Source organism: Mesocricetus auratus, unplaced genomic scaffold (assembly GCF_017639785.1).
Source record: "Mesocricetus auratus isolate SY011 unplaced genomic scaffold, BCM_Maur_2.0 Super-Scaffold_100015, whole genome shotgun sequence".
Lineage (NCBI taxonomy): Eukaryota > Metazoa > Chordata > Mammalia > Rodentia > Cricetidae > Mesocricetus > Mesocricetus auratus.
This window is the reverse complement of record NW_024429198.1, coordinates 35,171,176-35,186,953: the sequence shown is the minus strand read 5'-3', so window position 1 is coordinate 35,186,953 and position 15,778 is coordinate 35,171,176. Positions and strand designations below refer to the sequence as shown.

At 42.7% G+C, this 15,778-nt stretch overlaps 1 protein-coding gene across 3 annotated transcripts in view; it reads left to right on the top strand.

Annotated features, from left to right (window-relative positions):
* Positions 1-15,778, top strand: part of Znf236 (zinc finger protein 236) — a 74,184-nt gene that overhangs the window by 38,225 nt on the left and 20,181 nt on the right. For all 3 annotated transcript variants that reach the window (XM_040757796.1, XM_040757795.1, XM_040757797.1), the window contains 11 exons: positions 363-504; positions 1,044-1,304; positions 4,109-4,362; positions 5,423-5,524; positions 5,992-6,143; positions 7,956-8,059; positions 8,502-8,653; positions 9,877-10,089; positions 11,603-11,885; positions 12,629-12,732; positions 15,164-15,529. In XM_040757796.1, the coding sequence (XP_040613730.1) occupies positions 363-504; positions 1,044-1,304; positions 4,109-4,362; positions 5,423-5,524; positions 5,992-6,143; positions 7,956-8,059; positions 8,502-8,653; positions 9,877-10,089; positions 11,603-11,885; positions 12,629-12,732; positions 15,164-15,529 (2,133 nt within the window). The remainder of the gene's footprint in view (positions 1-362; positions 505-1,043; positions 1,305-4,108; positions 4,363-5,422; positions 5,525-5,991; positions 6,144-7,955; positions 8,060-8,501; positions 8,654-9,876; positions 10,090-11,602; positions 11,886-12,628; positions 12,733-15,163; positions 15,530-15,778) is intronic.

The window sequence follows — 15,778 nt, the reverse complement described above, 5'->3', positions numbered from 1 at the left end:
TCCATATGGATGCAAACATTTGGACTTTAGCACTCACTAAGTTTTACAGGTAGATTTACATTTTATATAGTCTCCATATTAAATAATTTTCCTATTCAAAGTAATCTAACCTGAGCAAAATCAATACCAAGCATACTGTGATTTAGTGTATATTTATAATAATATACACATTCTTCAGTGCCAGAAAATAGTAATTGATGAAATGACACGATTAAATAGATGATAATTCATGATGTAATATGTATTTGCTATGGCACTGGAGTCTGTAGCTCATCAGAGTTCTTACTGTTAGCTTGAAGCAAATGCCTTTGGCATATTAATAGTAACACTAACAGTAAATTATTCCTGCTTTGGATTTATAGGTCTTATCCAACCCATTCCAAAAAACCAATTTTTCCAAAATTATTTTAATAATAATTTTGGCGACGAAGCAGATAGACCCTACAAATGTTTTTACTGTCCTCGAGCATACAAAAAGTCTTGCCATCTTAAGCAGCACATCAGGTAAGGTCAGGGGGGTGGGGATGGGGATGGAGTGCAAGCGCAGAGCAGGGATCTGGTGACAGGTGTTCAGGATGGCACTGCTAGCTTGTGGTTAAGATATTTGATCAGAAATATTTATCTGTAATTTTTAAAAAATTCTTGAATATATTCATTCAAATATTTTAGTCAGAAATTCCCCCTGAGTTTTATTTATATTCCAGTTATATTTAGTGTTTACAATTTCCAGCATGTTTTATTTTAATTAGAATGTTTAACTTTTTTACATGTTCTCACCGGAGCTTAAACAAAGTAGAAAATTTGTTCCTGAGAGGTAGTGTGGTATTCTGGAAATGGAACTATGCCAAAGATGCATGTTTTCACCTGAGTGTGTGCAGCTTGGTGTCTCTGGGCGAGCACGTAGCTGAGTCTCAGACTTGCTCACTCACAATGTGGAAAGTGAGAACTTACCTGTTAGAGAGTATCATAGAGTGAGGTACCTCTGAGATTACACCTGCTATAAATGTGTAATAAATGCACTAAGGTTTTTTCCTGCTTTGCAGATCACATACGGGTGAAAAACCTTTCAAATGTTCTCAGTGTGACAGAGGCTTCGTCTCTGCAGGAGTGCTCAAAGCCCATGTTCGGACACACACTGGACTGAAGTCCTTCAAGTGTCTGATCTGCAATGGAGCCTTTACCACAGGTGGAAGCTTACGGCGACACATGGGCATACACAATGACCTCCGCCCCTACATGTGTCCCTATTGCCAGAAGACATTTAAGACCTCACTAAACTGCAAAAAACACATGAAAACTCATAGGTAGGTATATGTACCTGGTGTTTAATTATCTTTATAATTTCCAGATGGTCTGGGGACCAGTTAATAAGAAATTGTCTTTGATGCCTATATTGTTGTCTATTGTTCTTTCTTTTTTAAAATTGTTATTTCTAACTTGGAGTGTATTGGGTTGAGAAATTTGACTCTCTGTGCTTAGGGATCTAATGAGAGCTGTAGATGACAGCATAAACTTATATGTGTATTTTTTTAATGCTTTTTTGAGCCAGGTTTGATGGCTCATGCCTATAATCTAAGGACATGAGAGGCTGAGGCAGAAGTATTGCTGTCAGTTCAAGACCAGACTGGGTTAGAGAGTAAGACCCTGTCTCCAACAAATAAAGAAATCAAACCAACCCCAATACACACACTTCTCTTTCCCTCCCCCCTTCCTTTTTCCTTCCTATGAAAGCAGGGTCTCACTGTGTAGCTCAAGATGACCTCAAAGTCCTGATTGCTGCGGATTACACATGTGGATATCATCATACCCAGTCAACGTTTTTACTTTTAATACCTACGCAGTCTATCTTAGGTTAAATGCCTTACTGTATAGTCTCTTTTAGAGCTAGTAGGCAAAGGCTAGCCCTAACACAGCTACATGGTGAAGATTTTTAAAAAGAAACTTTTAGTCAGTCCTGTGATTTGTAGGTTAAAAAAACTTTATTTTTCATATGTGTGTGTGAGTGCACATGTCTGCTATGGCACACATGTGAAAGTTATGAGGACAGTTTGTGGGAGCTGGTTGGAGCTTGAGTTCAGGTGGGCAGACTTGAGTGGGAATAGCCCTTACTTGTTGAGCCATCTCCCTGGCCTGATTTCTAGGTTTCATAAACGAATTTCATTGGCATTCTAATACTGAATTATAGACCATGAGTCTCAGGTATGCTCTGAGCTTGTTACTCAATGTGACCTATATTTTTATTTGGACAAAGCTAGTCAGCTATGATGTAATTAATATAAAACGACATGTTTCTGATTAAGGGCTGAGGCTAGTGTTCCTATGAATCAATCTGTAGTGCTGTGCAAAGCATCTTCATTCATCTTAAGTGAGGGCTAGCCTAGGCCCATAATGAAAGAGTATTAAACCTGCTGCCCAGGAACACTGACAGCATTTCAACTCTGATGAATCTGCCCGCACATTCCCCACAAAGCTACCTCCCCACTCCCTGTGTGGTAGAATAAGTCAACTATAGTAGGTCATTTTTGTTTTGTTTTGGTCTTTTCCAGACTTTAAGTACATTTAACAGGATGGATTGACTTTATTTTGAAATGTTTATCTGAGAAGTTACCTGCTGCTACAGATCACCTTAGCAGTATCATATTGGTGGTGGTGTAGTACACCTCATAGTTACATGTCTGACTGTACAACATTGCAATCTGTGGGGGTCATTCAGTGCTGTGATATTTGGGACCGGGGAATCCCTGTTGATGGGAATGTTTAGTACTATTCTTACTTTGGTAGTAGGGGACTCACAAGCAATAGAGAGGCCTGGAGCTTAGGAGTTAGGGTGCTCCATGGCATGTTAAATGCTGCTATTTTTGTTAGGAAGCTGGGCCTCTAGAGTGTACCTTCTATGAAAGGTTGAAAATACAGATTTTAAGACCTCTCTTGATGATCCTGATGGACAATGACATAATTACTGGGTTTCTTGACTTAAGTCAAATACTTTTGGTCTCTGTGTGTCATGGTTATACTGTGGGAGAATGCATCACTGTGTGACTATGCAGTGTATTAGAGACCAATCAGCCTGTCATACTGTACCATAGGTACTGGCTACAAATTTTGTACATTTGAATTGTCCTACAAGGAGTGATATATCCCATGTTTCTTCCTTGATCTATTTTGGAGGTCCCAAAATTCAATACACATTTGCTTTAAAAATACAGGAGAAAGCCCAAGATACCTCAACCCTACCTAAGGAAGTACAGGCAGCTCAGGAATGCTGAGAGTAGGAGAAATAGTCTTCCCCAGGGAATAGCACACTGATTGTTTATCCAGTGCCAAATGGTCAGCCTCGAAAACATACAATGAGTAACATTACTCAGACTGAACAACTCATATTCATGTATTGAGGAATATATATGTTTCTGCTATGAAGCCACAATTAAGTTTTAAAAGGCTGTGAATCTGAAAGAGAGCAAGGAAATAGGGAAGAAGGGAAGAGGGAAATGATGTAATTATAACCTCAAAATTCAAAAGAAGAAATACAGACATACATGATTGTAGAAGTAAACTTCATAAAAATGAGAACCAAACACCTATACAGGTAAGCAGAAGCCCCATGTGCGTCTCACTTGTGAGCACTGCCATTTAGGAAGCTAAGTCTCCAGCCCACGACTTGGGGTATCCATGAGTGACATCAGACCACAAAAACTGTCTGCCCTGCACCAAGGGTCAGCAGATTGCAAGATTGCCTTTTGTTCTGATACATTAGTCACTGCGTAATGAGGATAGCTTTGAACTCATAGCACTTTTCATGCATCAGCCTCCTAAATGCTGAGGTTACAGGTGTGCACTATCTTTCTGAATTTTTAAACCTCAAGATATTGTTGCATGTGTTGTCCTTCCCGTCTCTACTTGCCTTCAAGTCCTGTGACTGCTGACAGCAACTAAAGGCAACAGGGTTTTCTTTAGAATTATAAAGTAGGCAGCTCTTCTAGATTCACACCATGGCGTCAAAATGAAATAATTGAAGAATAAAAATGTTATTTAGCAAATGACATCTTTCACAGATGTGTCTATACTGTTGTCAGTGTCTCCTTTATGAATTGTTGCTGCTTTTCCAAAGATACGAACTAGCTCAGCAGCTCCAGCAACATCAGGAGGCTTCCTCCATGGACGACAGCACTGTGGACCAGCAAGGCATGCAAGTGACAGCTCCCATGCCTGTGGAGATTGAAAGTGCAGAACTGCAGCAGACCCCAGAGACCGTGGCGGCAGACCCCGAGGCGATACTAGAACTGGGGCCACAGCATGTAGTAGGCACAGAAGATGCGGAACTTGGACAGCAGTTGGCAGATCAACCTTTGGAAGCCGATGAAGGTACTACTCCAGGAGCTTTAGGTCTAATGAACCCAGCGAAGCCTTGTGCAATCCCTGTTGTCTTCCCTTTGGTACGGGGATGACATGCAGAGCCTTGTAGGCTAAGCACTCTGTGATTGAGCCAGGTCCCCTGTCTGGCTTGCCCTTTTAATATCACAGTTAGTACTAAGTATGTGTATGTACAGCTGTGATATTAGGTCTTTAGTGTTGTCCCTTACATTCTCTAACTGAACACCAGCTGCTCAAGTTTATTACTTTATTTTAGGGTGATTTTTTGCTTTTTTCTGGTGTGGGTAAGGGTTGTCTGTTTTAAACACAAAGCAATCTGACTTCTTGGTGGCAAATTTTTAAATTACTTGAAATCTTAGGCCTACAGAAAAACTTACTGTCCATATTTTGTTGTAAGTTCTTTCGATGTTTTCTAAACAAATGTGTCAGCATGGCCTTCTGTGTGTCTGTCTGTGTCCAAATTCAGCATATTCATGGCTCATAGAAATAGGATCTTCTATGCAAATTTTATAAACTTTAGATACATTGTCAACACTTTTCCTTTTAGCTGTGTTCATTAGTTTTCTGTGACAAGGACTCCATGTAGATTCCCAGACTACTGAGGCTGGTAACTGTCACCAGTCACAGTGAGATGGGGTCCCGATAGAGAATGTAGAGCAGCTTGCTGCTTTCTTTCATCCGTAGTGCTGGGCAGCAGACAGCGCCAGCTGAGCCTCCTTAGTGGGCTCATTATGATTGGTGCTCTGCAGCCCAGCAAACTCTATACCAGGGGTTAGCAGACAGTCTGCTGGCCCATTTACAGTTTTGTTCTGGGTGTCCTAAGATGTATTTAGTCTATTGGCAGGATTGTACACATTTTGCCCCCTAGGATACCTGAGTTTTACAAAGTTACTAAGTGTAGTTGCATTTCTGAATGTTTCAATATGTGTATAACTTTAGAACAAGGAATATTACCTTCCTCTTGTGTTTCCAAAATGAGTGGGCTAAATTTTGAAAACTCACAGCTGGGAAATGATTCTACACAGATTGTACTTCTTTCTTTTACCCTTAGATGGGTTTACAGCTCCCCAGGACCCTCTCCCAGGGCACATGGACCAGTTTGAAGAGCAGACTACGCCACAGCAGTCTTTTGAGTCTGCAGAACTTTCACAAGGTCAGTGTGAATTTCAGTGAGTTGCAAACCACCTGACCTGTACTGGGTTTAGTTTGCAAATCTTAGGGTATTTCTTGAGGGCTTCTGTAAAATTTTATGGTTTAAAACCAATAATTGCGTGCATTTATGTTTTCTTTATATAATATTTTGTAATCTCATCTCCTAAAAAATGACTTTCACAGCCATTCTATGCAGGGTTTCCGTCTCAGAGAAGGTGATGGGTCGGAATGAAGATCAGGTGGGAACTGGTGTTCATGGCTGGAGTATAAAGCCTGTGTCCCAAGGAAATGGACTGAGCACAGCATTCTGCCTGTTAGCATATAGCTTTGAGCTGCTAAAACACCACTCTGATATTGCTTCTCATTGAGGAAGCCGACATTGCTTAAACGTCTTTTCTTTGTAAATTAACATTTACCATTTGTATAATTACCATGCATTGTAGAGCTCCTGTACCTCATTTGTTTCAGGTTTCACCGTGACTGACACGTACAATCAGCAGGCTCCATTCCCACCTGTGCAGCAGCTGCAGGATTCCAGCACACTTGAGTCACAGGCCTTGTCGACAAGTTTCCACCAGCAAAACTTACTGCAGGTCCCCAGCTCTGATGCCATTAATGTGGTGAGTGTAGGAGGGCTGAAGAGTCCCTCACCCAACAGATAGCGTTCTGTCTGATGCTGTAGTCATGTCGAATGCACTTGCTTATCTTGGCATGCTTACGTCCAGTACACGGGGTTAGTTCACATGATGCCGCATGTGCAGTACACAGAACCAACTTTATTCTTAAGGCATCTTAACTTTACTTCATCTGGTTGACACCATGAGCAGCTTTGCCATTTTGACTGAAAGCCTGGAATTACTAGTGTGCTGTATAAGATGTTGAAGAATGTTGCTTTCGGCACAAAATGTCTTTTTGTTTGTGGAGCCATAAATGTTAGAAGGAAAGTAAAATTAATGTTGACATATAAAAACAAATATACAAAACATTTCTTTAAGTAATAGATTTCCTTATAACATTTTCATTCTTAAATTTTTTTCACTTAGGTTAGAGACACTGAAGTGTTTGTTTGAATGTTTTTCTTTTGCAAGTTTTTAAATAGTGTTAAAAATGACAGACAAATCCTTAGTTCTCTCTTTAAAAATCTGCCAATGTTAGTAGTGTTCCTGGAAAGTCAGGGCACTTTCTTTGAGGTTGAACTACGTAGTTTTAGCGAGTGATGAGTCTGATGTGGAGAACGAGTTGTGTCGTAGCTGAGCTTTTCTGCACATCCCTGTGAATAGAGTTCCCTGCCTAGTGCAAGGTGGGACTTTGTCTAATTTGGTCATGGAAGTTGGGTGAACAAGTAAGAAAAGACCTTGTTTCCATTGCCTTGCCAGGGAGCTTACAGTCTATGCTTTAGTCATCAGGTGTTCTGAAGTCTATTTGCTCTCTGTCCAGGGTGAGCATTACTATTTTGAAGTCAAAGTGTTGACTAGGCTGGGTGTAGTGCTGATGTGCTGCTGTGGGCTGTGGCCCTTATGTCAGAGTAGGGGTCAGGGTGACTGCTCTTTAGTATTGTCTCTGAGAGGCACAGGTGGCTTTCCTTTCCCTAGGCGTCTGGAGACAAGAGAAGTCTTACTGTTGTCTGAAAGTAGCACACTTACTCACTCCAGTGTGTTTCTTTCTACTGCTCTGACAGCATACCTCAGGTGACCATCTTAAAAGCAGGAAAGGGTTATTTTGCTTCATAATTTCAGAAATTTTGGTCTGTGAATGACTATCTGCTGTTTTGGGGCCTGTGGCATGGCAGAAAGTCATCCTGGGGGCACATATGGTGTAGACAGATGCTTACCTTGTGGCATCTGGGGGAGAGAAGGGAAAATTGTGGGTTCCAATTTCCCCTACAAAGGCATGCCCTTACCAACAATTTTCTCAAAGTATGTCCTCCCACCAAGGTTCTACCAGTCCCCACAGTTAGGCCTTTAGAATATTACAGGATGGCTAAGATTGGCCTTCATAGGTAGTAGAGTCAAGCTGATGAAAGAGTAGTCTCTTATTAGGATAAATCATGTTTGTGCTTTTCACTGAAGCAGGTTATTAGTCAGGCATGAGGTCCACCTCTATAATCCTAACTCTTGAGAGGGTGAGCTAAGAGGGTCATGAAATTGACACAAACTTGATCAGCATAGCACACTTCAGGCTAGTCTTGGCTAGCAAGACTTGGACTGCCTCAAACAACCTGTGAATAAATAGTTTAATGGAAGTAAATACATACTTAGTCATGCCTGTGTCAATAACTTATACTTTCTCTGTTTCAGGCTATTACAATGAACTACTTGTGTTTTTTTCTTTGAAATCTGTAATATGAGCATTTATATCTTTGTTCTTACTGAGTCATCTTATATTATTTGTAGATAGTCATTATTCTTGCTTTATATTTCTGATCATTTCAGGCAACTCGTTTGCTTCCAGAGTCATCTCAAGAGGATCTAGACCTACAAACACAGCGTGCACAATTTCTGGAGGACAGCGAGGACCAGAGCAGGCGCTCTTACAGGTAATCACAGTGAGATCCAGCTCCTGAGTGCTATGGGCTGACTGAATGCCTGCAGCAAATGGTCACTTGCATTGCAGCTCAGTTTTCTCAGACTGGGAAGTAGGTTTCATCATCACCCTAGTTTATCGAGAAGCCAGAAGTCCTTCTTGAATAATGATTAAATAATTTCCTGGGAAGTTACAGCATTTACCAATTTCAAAGTAGTACATTTAAGATTACACTTATCCTATACAGAACTTGATCCAGCAATTAATGTCCTCGCCTCTGCCTTGTACTGCCTGTTCTGTGCCCCGAGTATGGAACAGTGCATGGTTTAGCCAAAAACAGACCACTTGGTGAGCATGCTAATGCTGCTTTGCTCCCCTCTATTGCCAGGTGTCTGGCTGCTAAGTAGCCATGTTCTGAGTGAACAGGGCCTGAGTTCTCTGTGTTTCATTTCTAGATGTGACTATTGCAACAAAGGCTTCAAGAAGTCCAGCCACTTGAAGCAGCACGTGCGCTCACACACAGGGGAGAAACCTTACAAGTGCAAGCTCTGTGGGCGTGGTTTCGTCTCCTCTGGCGTCCTCAAGTCTCACGAGAAGACACACACAGGTTACTGTCTGTCTCCTGTAGACTAAATGGTCTTTAGTGATTGTATTCTTTTTTTTTTTTTTTTTTTTTTGGTTTTTTCGAGACAGGGTTTCTCTGTGTAGTTTTGGAGGCTGTCCTGGCACTCGCTCTGTAGACCAGCACTGTCTGTCTCCTGTAGACTAAATGGTCTTTAGTGATTGTATTCTTTTTTTTTTTTTTTTTTTTTTTTTTTTTGGTTTTTTTCGAGACAGGGTTTCTCTGTGTAGTTTTGGAGGCTGTCCTGGCACTCGCTCTGTAGACCAGGCTGGCCTCGAACTCACAGAGATCCGCCTGCCTCTGCCTCCCGAGTGCTGGGATTAAAGGCGTGCGCCACCAACGCCCGGCGTGGTTGTATTCTTTTACTTAGTACAGTGTGCTGTTCAAGGTTCATCAATGTTATAGGATGTATTAGTACTATGATCTTTCTTAATGGTCCATAGTATTTCGTTAGACAGATAAATCAAGCTTGATTTACCTATTTATCAGTTCTACTGTTTGGCTTCTGTGAATAACTCTTTATGGATATGACTTTACTTGTCCATCAAGGAACATGATTGTTGGGCCATAAGAATAGCCCTTTCTAGGGATGGGGTGGTTCTGGGGATGATGAGTTTTGGAGAAACTTGTTTAGCATGTATGAAGCCCTGGGTTCAAAACCCTGCAAAAGCAAGCTGACCTGTAGACTTTTGAGTGGAGTCAAACTTTTCCAGGTAACCATTTTCCATGTCTACCAGCAAATGTTGAAGGTCCTGATACAGTGGTACACAGAAGTACTGCTCAGGAGGCAGGGAGAGCCAGTCCATTGAGGGAAGGCAGGGTCAGGCCAGGTGCTTCTGAGGCTCTGTTCCATCAGAAAAGGACTGTAACGCTGAACTTATCAGAAGTGAGGCCATGGGAAGCCTCACAGCTCCTCCTGGGTCTAGCTAAAAGCCCTGTGCTGTGGCTGCGCTGCTACAGCTGAGATGTCAAAGACGGGGACAGAGCAGGCTAGGTTTGTTGTCAGCAGCCTTTTCTGAGGGCTCTTCATGTAGTAGGGACTACGATCAGACATGCTCGGTTAGAGTCATGACTAGCAGTATCCAGTCCGAATCTTAAACTGTAAGCAGGACAACCTCTTCTTGGTACCTGTTTGTTAGTCCTTGAATGCCTATGATTCCAAAATGATGAAGAACACTTCCCTGACGTGCTTCCGTCTGTTGACATAGGAGTCAAGGCATTCAGCTGTAGCATCTGCAGTGCCTCATTCACCACCAATGGCAGCCTCACGCGGCACATGGCCACACACATGAGCTTGAAACCTTACAAGTGCCCATTCTGCGAAGAGGGCTTTCGCACAGCTATTCACTGTAAGAAGCACATGAAGAGACACCAGGCAGTGTCATCTGCAACCTCAGCAGCTGCAGACACAGAGGGAGGAGGTACTTTCTGTTTGAATTGAAAGGTTACTGGTCAAATTGCCAATTTAGTTACAAGTTACAATTTGGTTTGAATATTGTAATCTTACAAATTAAGCTTAGTAGCACCTTGAGTTTTTAATTTAAGAATGTATTATTGAATGGACATGTGTATGTAGGTGCATGTGCCATGACACATGTGTAGAGGTAAGAGGTTAGCTTTGTGGAGTTGATGCTGTCCTCCCCCTTTCGCATGGGTCTTGGACATTGACCTCAAGTTGCCAGGCCTGTGTCTGGGAAGCCCTGAATTAATATAGGTATCGTTTGTGTGTCTCTGTGGAGTTGTATTTTCTGAATATGAAAGCCTACATGCCCTTTGAGAACAAACTCAGCCTCACTGTGAAGGTACTCAGCTCTCCCAGTGAGCATGCACAGACCTAACGTAACTTCGCATGTGACTTGCAGCTGTACGCAGCTTGCATGTGCCTGGAGTTCCTTCTAACTTGGGGGTTGGGCTGCCTTTATAATGCACTTTAGATCCCTCTACCGAAAACTAGTGAGCACAGGTCTGTATCAGATGCGCCACGTAGTCGTATTTTATTATGATGTTCTGTGAATGAATGTAGAGCTCATTTTTTATTTCCCCTGAAATTGTAGAGCCACATTTGTGAGAATTCCCCCTGGCCAATGTACTCAGTGCCATATTGCATCACCTCATTTAATCACGTAGGCACTGTGTGGTTGGAGAGACTAATCTCATTTGCTACCAAACGTTACATAAGCTAATTTGCTCAACTCCTGTACCTTAGGTTTATGACTCTGGTGCGTATGCTGCTTTTATTAGATGGTTTCCTTTTGTTAAATTCTCATACCAGTGAAGCTGGTATGAGAATGTTCATTATTTTAATTTCCACAGATGGTACCAGTACACAGCAGGGTTTTAATGAGGACAGTTCTCCCATGGCCTTGTATTGTGTGTATCTCATTTTTGCTTGTGTTACAGTGTTCATACCATTTACAGCCTTCTGGTCAGCACTAGAGATGAGATATACTGTGAGATTCTGTGCTTTCTTCCTGGTGTTTACCCTCATTTGCTTGTGGTCATCTACCCATGAGGTTACAAGTCAGACCATAGGGCCCCTCCTGTGTTATACTAAAATGAGAGTACTGTAGATTTCTCTTACAATTTGACAAGTAAGTCTTTACAATTTGCCTAAACCACTTTAAATTACAAAAGCTTTGATTCAGTGTGGCAAAGCAGTTAGTTATTCAGTCAGCTTCATCAACAGACAGTTCCCAGGACTTCAGCTTCTGTCCATTAACCATCGTGGACTCCTGGTCCCTCCTTCACTTGTCTTCCTTCTTCCCTGGTCAGATGAGTTCCCTTTAGCCCTAATTGGAAAGGCAGCTGCTGACGGTCTGAACTGTGGCTGAATTAAGTTACTACACTAACCTTGTGTGCTTCATCTTCCTTTTCTCATGTTGAAACTTGGTTTTTAATGGGGATTTTGAACTCATTTTCCTATGCTGTTAATAGACACATGTGTGGAGGAAGAGGAGGAAAATTCTGACAGAGGTGCATCAAGAAAGCCTCGTCCTGAGGTCATCACTTTCACAGAAGAGGAGACAGCCCAGCTGGCCAAAATTCAGCCCCAAGAGAGTGCTACAGTGTCTGAGAAGGTCCTGGTGCAGTCAGCTGCAGAAAAGGACCGCATCAGTGAGATGAAGGACAAGCAAGCAGAGCTTGAGGCTGAACCCAAGCATGCCAACTGCTGCACGTACTGTCCCAAGAGCTTCAAGAAGCCCAGTGACCTGGTGAGGTGAGGACACTGTCACTTGCATCCAGAGCTCTTGCAGACTTGAAGGTGTATCCTGATGCTTTTCACTCCGCTGTGGGAAGTTACCCATGGAGTGTGTGCTTCTAAGCTTGCATCACCTTGGTAGTGAGCTCATATAGAATGGTTCCGAGGAACTCTGTTGCTTACACAGTTTTCTGTATGATTGTGATAGAAATAGAAAATGAACCAACTTCATAGAGGAACACAGAGTGCCAAGCTGTGTTAGGCATTGAAGACTGGCAGATACATTCTTACAGAGGACTGCCAGTCAGTGTGAGAGCACAGAACAAACTATAGAGACTACCAGATGTCACAGGCCAAGCAGCTAACTGATGTGCAAGATGAAGTGTGGCAGAGTGGTTAGGAACTTGGGACGTAAACTCATAGGAGAAGGTGAGAGGGCCAGGTCTGTGTAGGGGGAACAAGGGAGCCACGGCCAGGTGCTGCCCTCCAGCATCATGGCACCAAGCTTGGCTCCAGGAGATCCTAGAGCCGGCAGGTGAGGCTGTAGAGCGTTATAAACCGTAGAGCTGTGAAGTCTTTGTTAGTATGTCATGTGTCGACTACACACCTTGTTACACGGTGACGTTTATAAGTTCTGTTTGGCTAGATTTAATCATAAATAGTAACATGATTTTTTCATGATTATAAATTTATGAACTTGTTTGTAAATATGTATATAGTTAAAAAGTAAAACTCCTTAATTAGAAGTGCTTTTTTAATAGGCATGTTAGAATCCATACTGGAGAAAAGCCATATAAGTGTGATGAGTGTGGAAAGAGCTTTACTGTGAAGTCCACGCTAGACTGCCACGTGAAGACTCACACTGGTAAGGACTGATCCCTCAGCACTGCAGACTCCTTAGACTGTGTCTGCATGTTTTATGCAAAAATGCTTCAGAATTACACAAAACTCAAAATTAGAAACTATGAAAAAATAGATTAAAAGTTTTTTATTTTTATTCCTGATATAAGGAAAAGGTTTAATTCTTAAAGGGAGGGAGGTGTAAAACCTCAGAAATTGAATTATAAAATCGCTGTGTTCTCATCCAAGCTCACTCCTCTTTGATAAGGTTCCTCTTAGTTTCATTCTGGCCACAGAGATTCAGTTTGCTGGGGGGTGAGCCTGCTGATGGTTACCAGATCATTGCATCTTTTTATGTGAGGAGAAAATCTTATCAAGGGGAAAATTGTGTATTGTTTCCTTGGCCTTTTCTTTACCTAATTTGATATGAAAATCAGTATAACGTGAATAATAAAAACACAGGGACAGATATGGGGGTAGAGGCTGAAGGTTAGAAAAGCAAAGCAGTCAACCACTAGAGAGTTCTCACCTCTATCAAGGCTGGGGTGATCCTGTCCTCAGCGTGACTGCAGACGGAATACACTGCACTCCTGTCTCCTCCCACCTTATACTCCTCTCTAGTGCTGGGATTAAAGGTGTGCACCAGCACTGTCCAGCTTCTATGGCTAACTAGTGTGGCTGCTGGGATTAAAGGTGTGTGCCACCACTGCCTGACCTGTATGGCTAACTAGTGTGGCTAGCTTACATTCTGATCTCCAGGAAAGCTTTATTTATTAGATCATAAACAAAATATCACCACAAATCAATTGCATTAAAAACACAAATCTTTGGCCGGGCGGTGGTGTCTTATGTCTTTAAACCCAGCACTCAGGAGGCAGAGGCAGATAGATCTTTGTGAGTTCCAGGCCAGCCTGGTCTACAAAACGAGTCCAGGACAGGCTCCAAAACTATAGAGAGAATCCCTGTCTCAAAAAACCAACCAACCAAACAAAACAAAGCAAAGCAAAGCAAAGCAAAGCAAAACCCCACAAATCTTTGCTCCTTAAAGTCTGCTGTTAGAAGAATGGTTCTCAACCTGTGGGTCACAACCCGGCCTAAGGTCATTAGAAAACACAGATATTTACATTTTGTTTCATAATTATAATAATAGAAGTAGCAATAAAACATTTTATGGTTGGGGTCACCACCATATGAGGAACTTATTAAAGGGTTGCAGTGTTAGGAAGGCTGAGAACTGCTGAATTAGAAGGCATATTTTCTGAGCCATACGAACCTTGTGTGTGACCTGAGGCTGATAGTCACAGAGCCCCCTACCCCCAGCTCCATTGAGATTTTATTTGTATTAAGAAATAACTATCAGTAGTGTGTTTGGTATGTAGGGACATAGGAACTCTTCAGTGAATGTTAGACATCATTACTCTTTCCACTGGGTAGCATCATCAAATTAACCCATATTCCAAAGTTTTTGGTCATGAGTTTGAACAAATAACTACACATGGAATTTCATATATTTATGTGAAGGTCTATGATTCTTTCCTGATGGATACACTCATTTATGAAGACTTTCTTATATGCAGTTGTCCTGGTGTTTCATTGGAATCCCAGTGTCTCTTACTATGCTATGGACTTGCTTAGGGTGGAGGGGCTTACTCTGCTCAGCTTGGAAGACCCAGGTCCAGCACACTGTGTCACATGCTGATGCCCAGTGTGTTCCTGAGATCAGCACAGCTGTTCCGGGCTATGCGGGGTGGGAGTTCAGCTTAGGTTGCGTGGGTAAGAAAAACTGTTTTCCCCTTTTGGAATGAAGGTGACTTCTAGAGACCCCAGAGCAATGTAGGATCACAGACTTACCAATGCCTGTGTGTGTGAGTCTTTCTGGTCATCCTGGGTAAAAGAGAGCACTCACTTCCTGGGTTTCTGACCCTGTGCTCTTACAGGGTAGTCGTTGTCATTTGTGCCTCGGTGGCTTTTATTATACAGGTGATGATAAGAAGGACGAGAGGGAAAGTCATGGGATACATAAATAACACCGGACCCAGGGCCTGTGGGCTGAGGATGGAGTTCCCCTTCACATCCCTCCATGTGTGGTGCTGTCTGTGCTGGCATCTCTCTTTCTAGTTTCACAGAGAGAAAATATACACTGAGGTCTTACATAACCTCTGTACAAAAACAAAGAGGACAGGAATGTGGCCCAGGGTTAAGTCTTGTAGAAAGTAAATCAAATACTTGAGTCCTGGTTCCATGGAGTGTAGTGATTTCAGAGTACAAAACCTCAGAGGGTATGCAAACAGGTTGTAGACAGTGTACGGGGAGATGTCTGCAGTTCCCTTTGTGGTTGAGAGCCTAAAGCACTTTGGCTCATGAAGCCAGTGCAGTGTGTCCATGCTGCCTGGGGGAGGTTCCTGTGCGCTCAAGCTGTCACTGGTTGCTGCTGAGTCTTGCTGGTGCTCTTGCAGGCCAGAAACTGTTCAGCTGTCACGTCTGCAGCAACGCCTTCTCCACAAAGGGCAGTCTGAAGGTGCACATGCGCCTGCACACGGGGGCAAAGCCTTTCAAGTGCCCTCACTGTGAGCTGCGCTTCCGTACTTCCGGGCGAAGGAAGACTCACATGCAGTTTCATTACAAATCGGACCCGAAGAAAGCCAGGAAGCCTGTGGCCCGAAGCTCCTCAGACAGTCTCCAGTCTGTGAACCTCCTCAACTCCTCTTCCAATGACCCTAATGTGTTCATCATGAACAACTCCGTTCTAACCGGGCAGTTTGAGCAGAACATGCTGCAGCAAGGGCTAGTGGGTCAGGCTATACTTCCCGCCTCCGTGTCAGGTAAGAAACCATCGCATGCCCCTCTCATCCATTCCCAAAGCAAGACAATCCTCTGAGCCTTCCTTTGCAAGAGGTGGTAGGAAAGCTGCTTCCTTCTCCCCATATCTGCTTTAAACTCTTTAGTGCTCTGATAAGCTTTTCCTGCAGTGAGTCTCAACACACTCCCTCCTGGTCAGCACTGACGTTTGTCATTTTCAGACACTCACCACTTTGATCTAGTGGAGTCATCCTATTGACATTGGCCACACA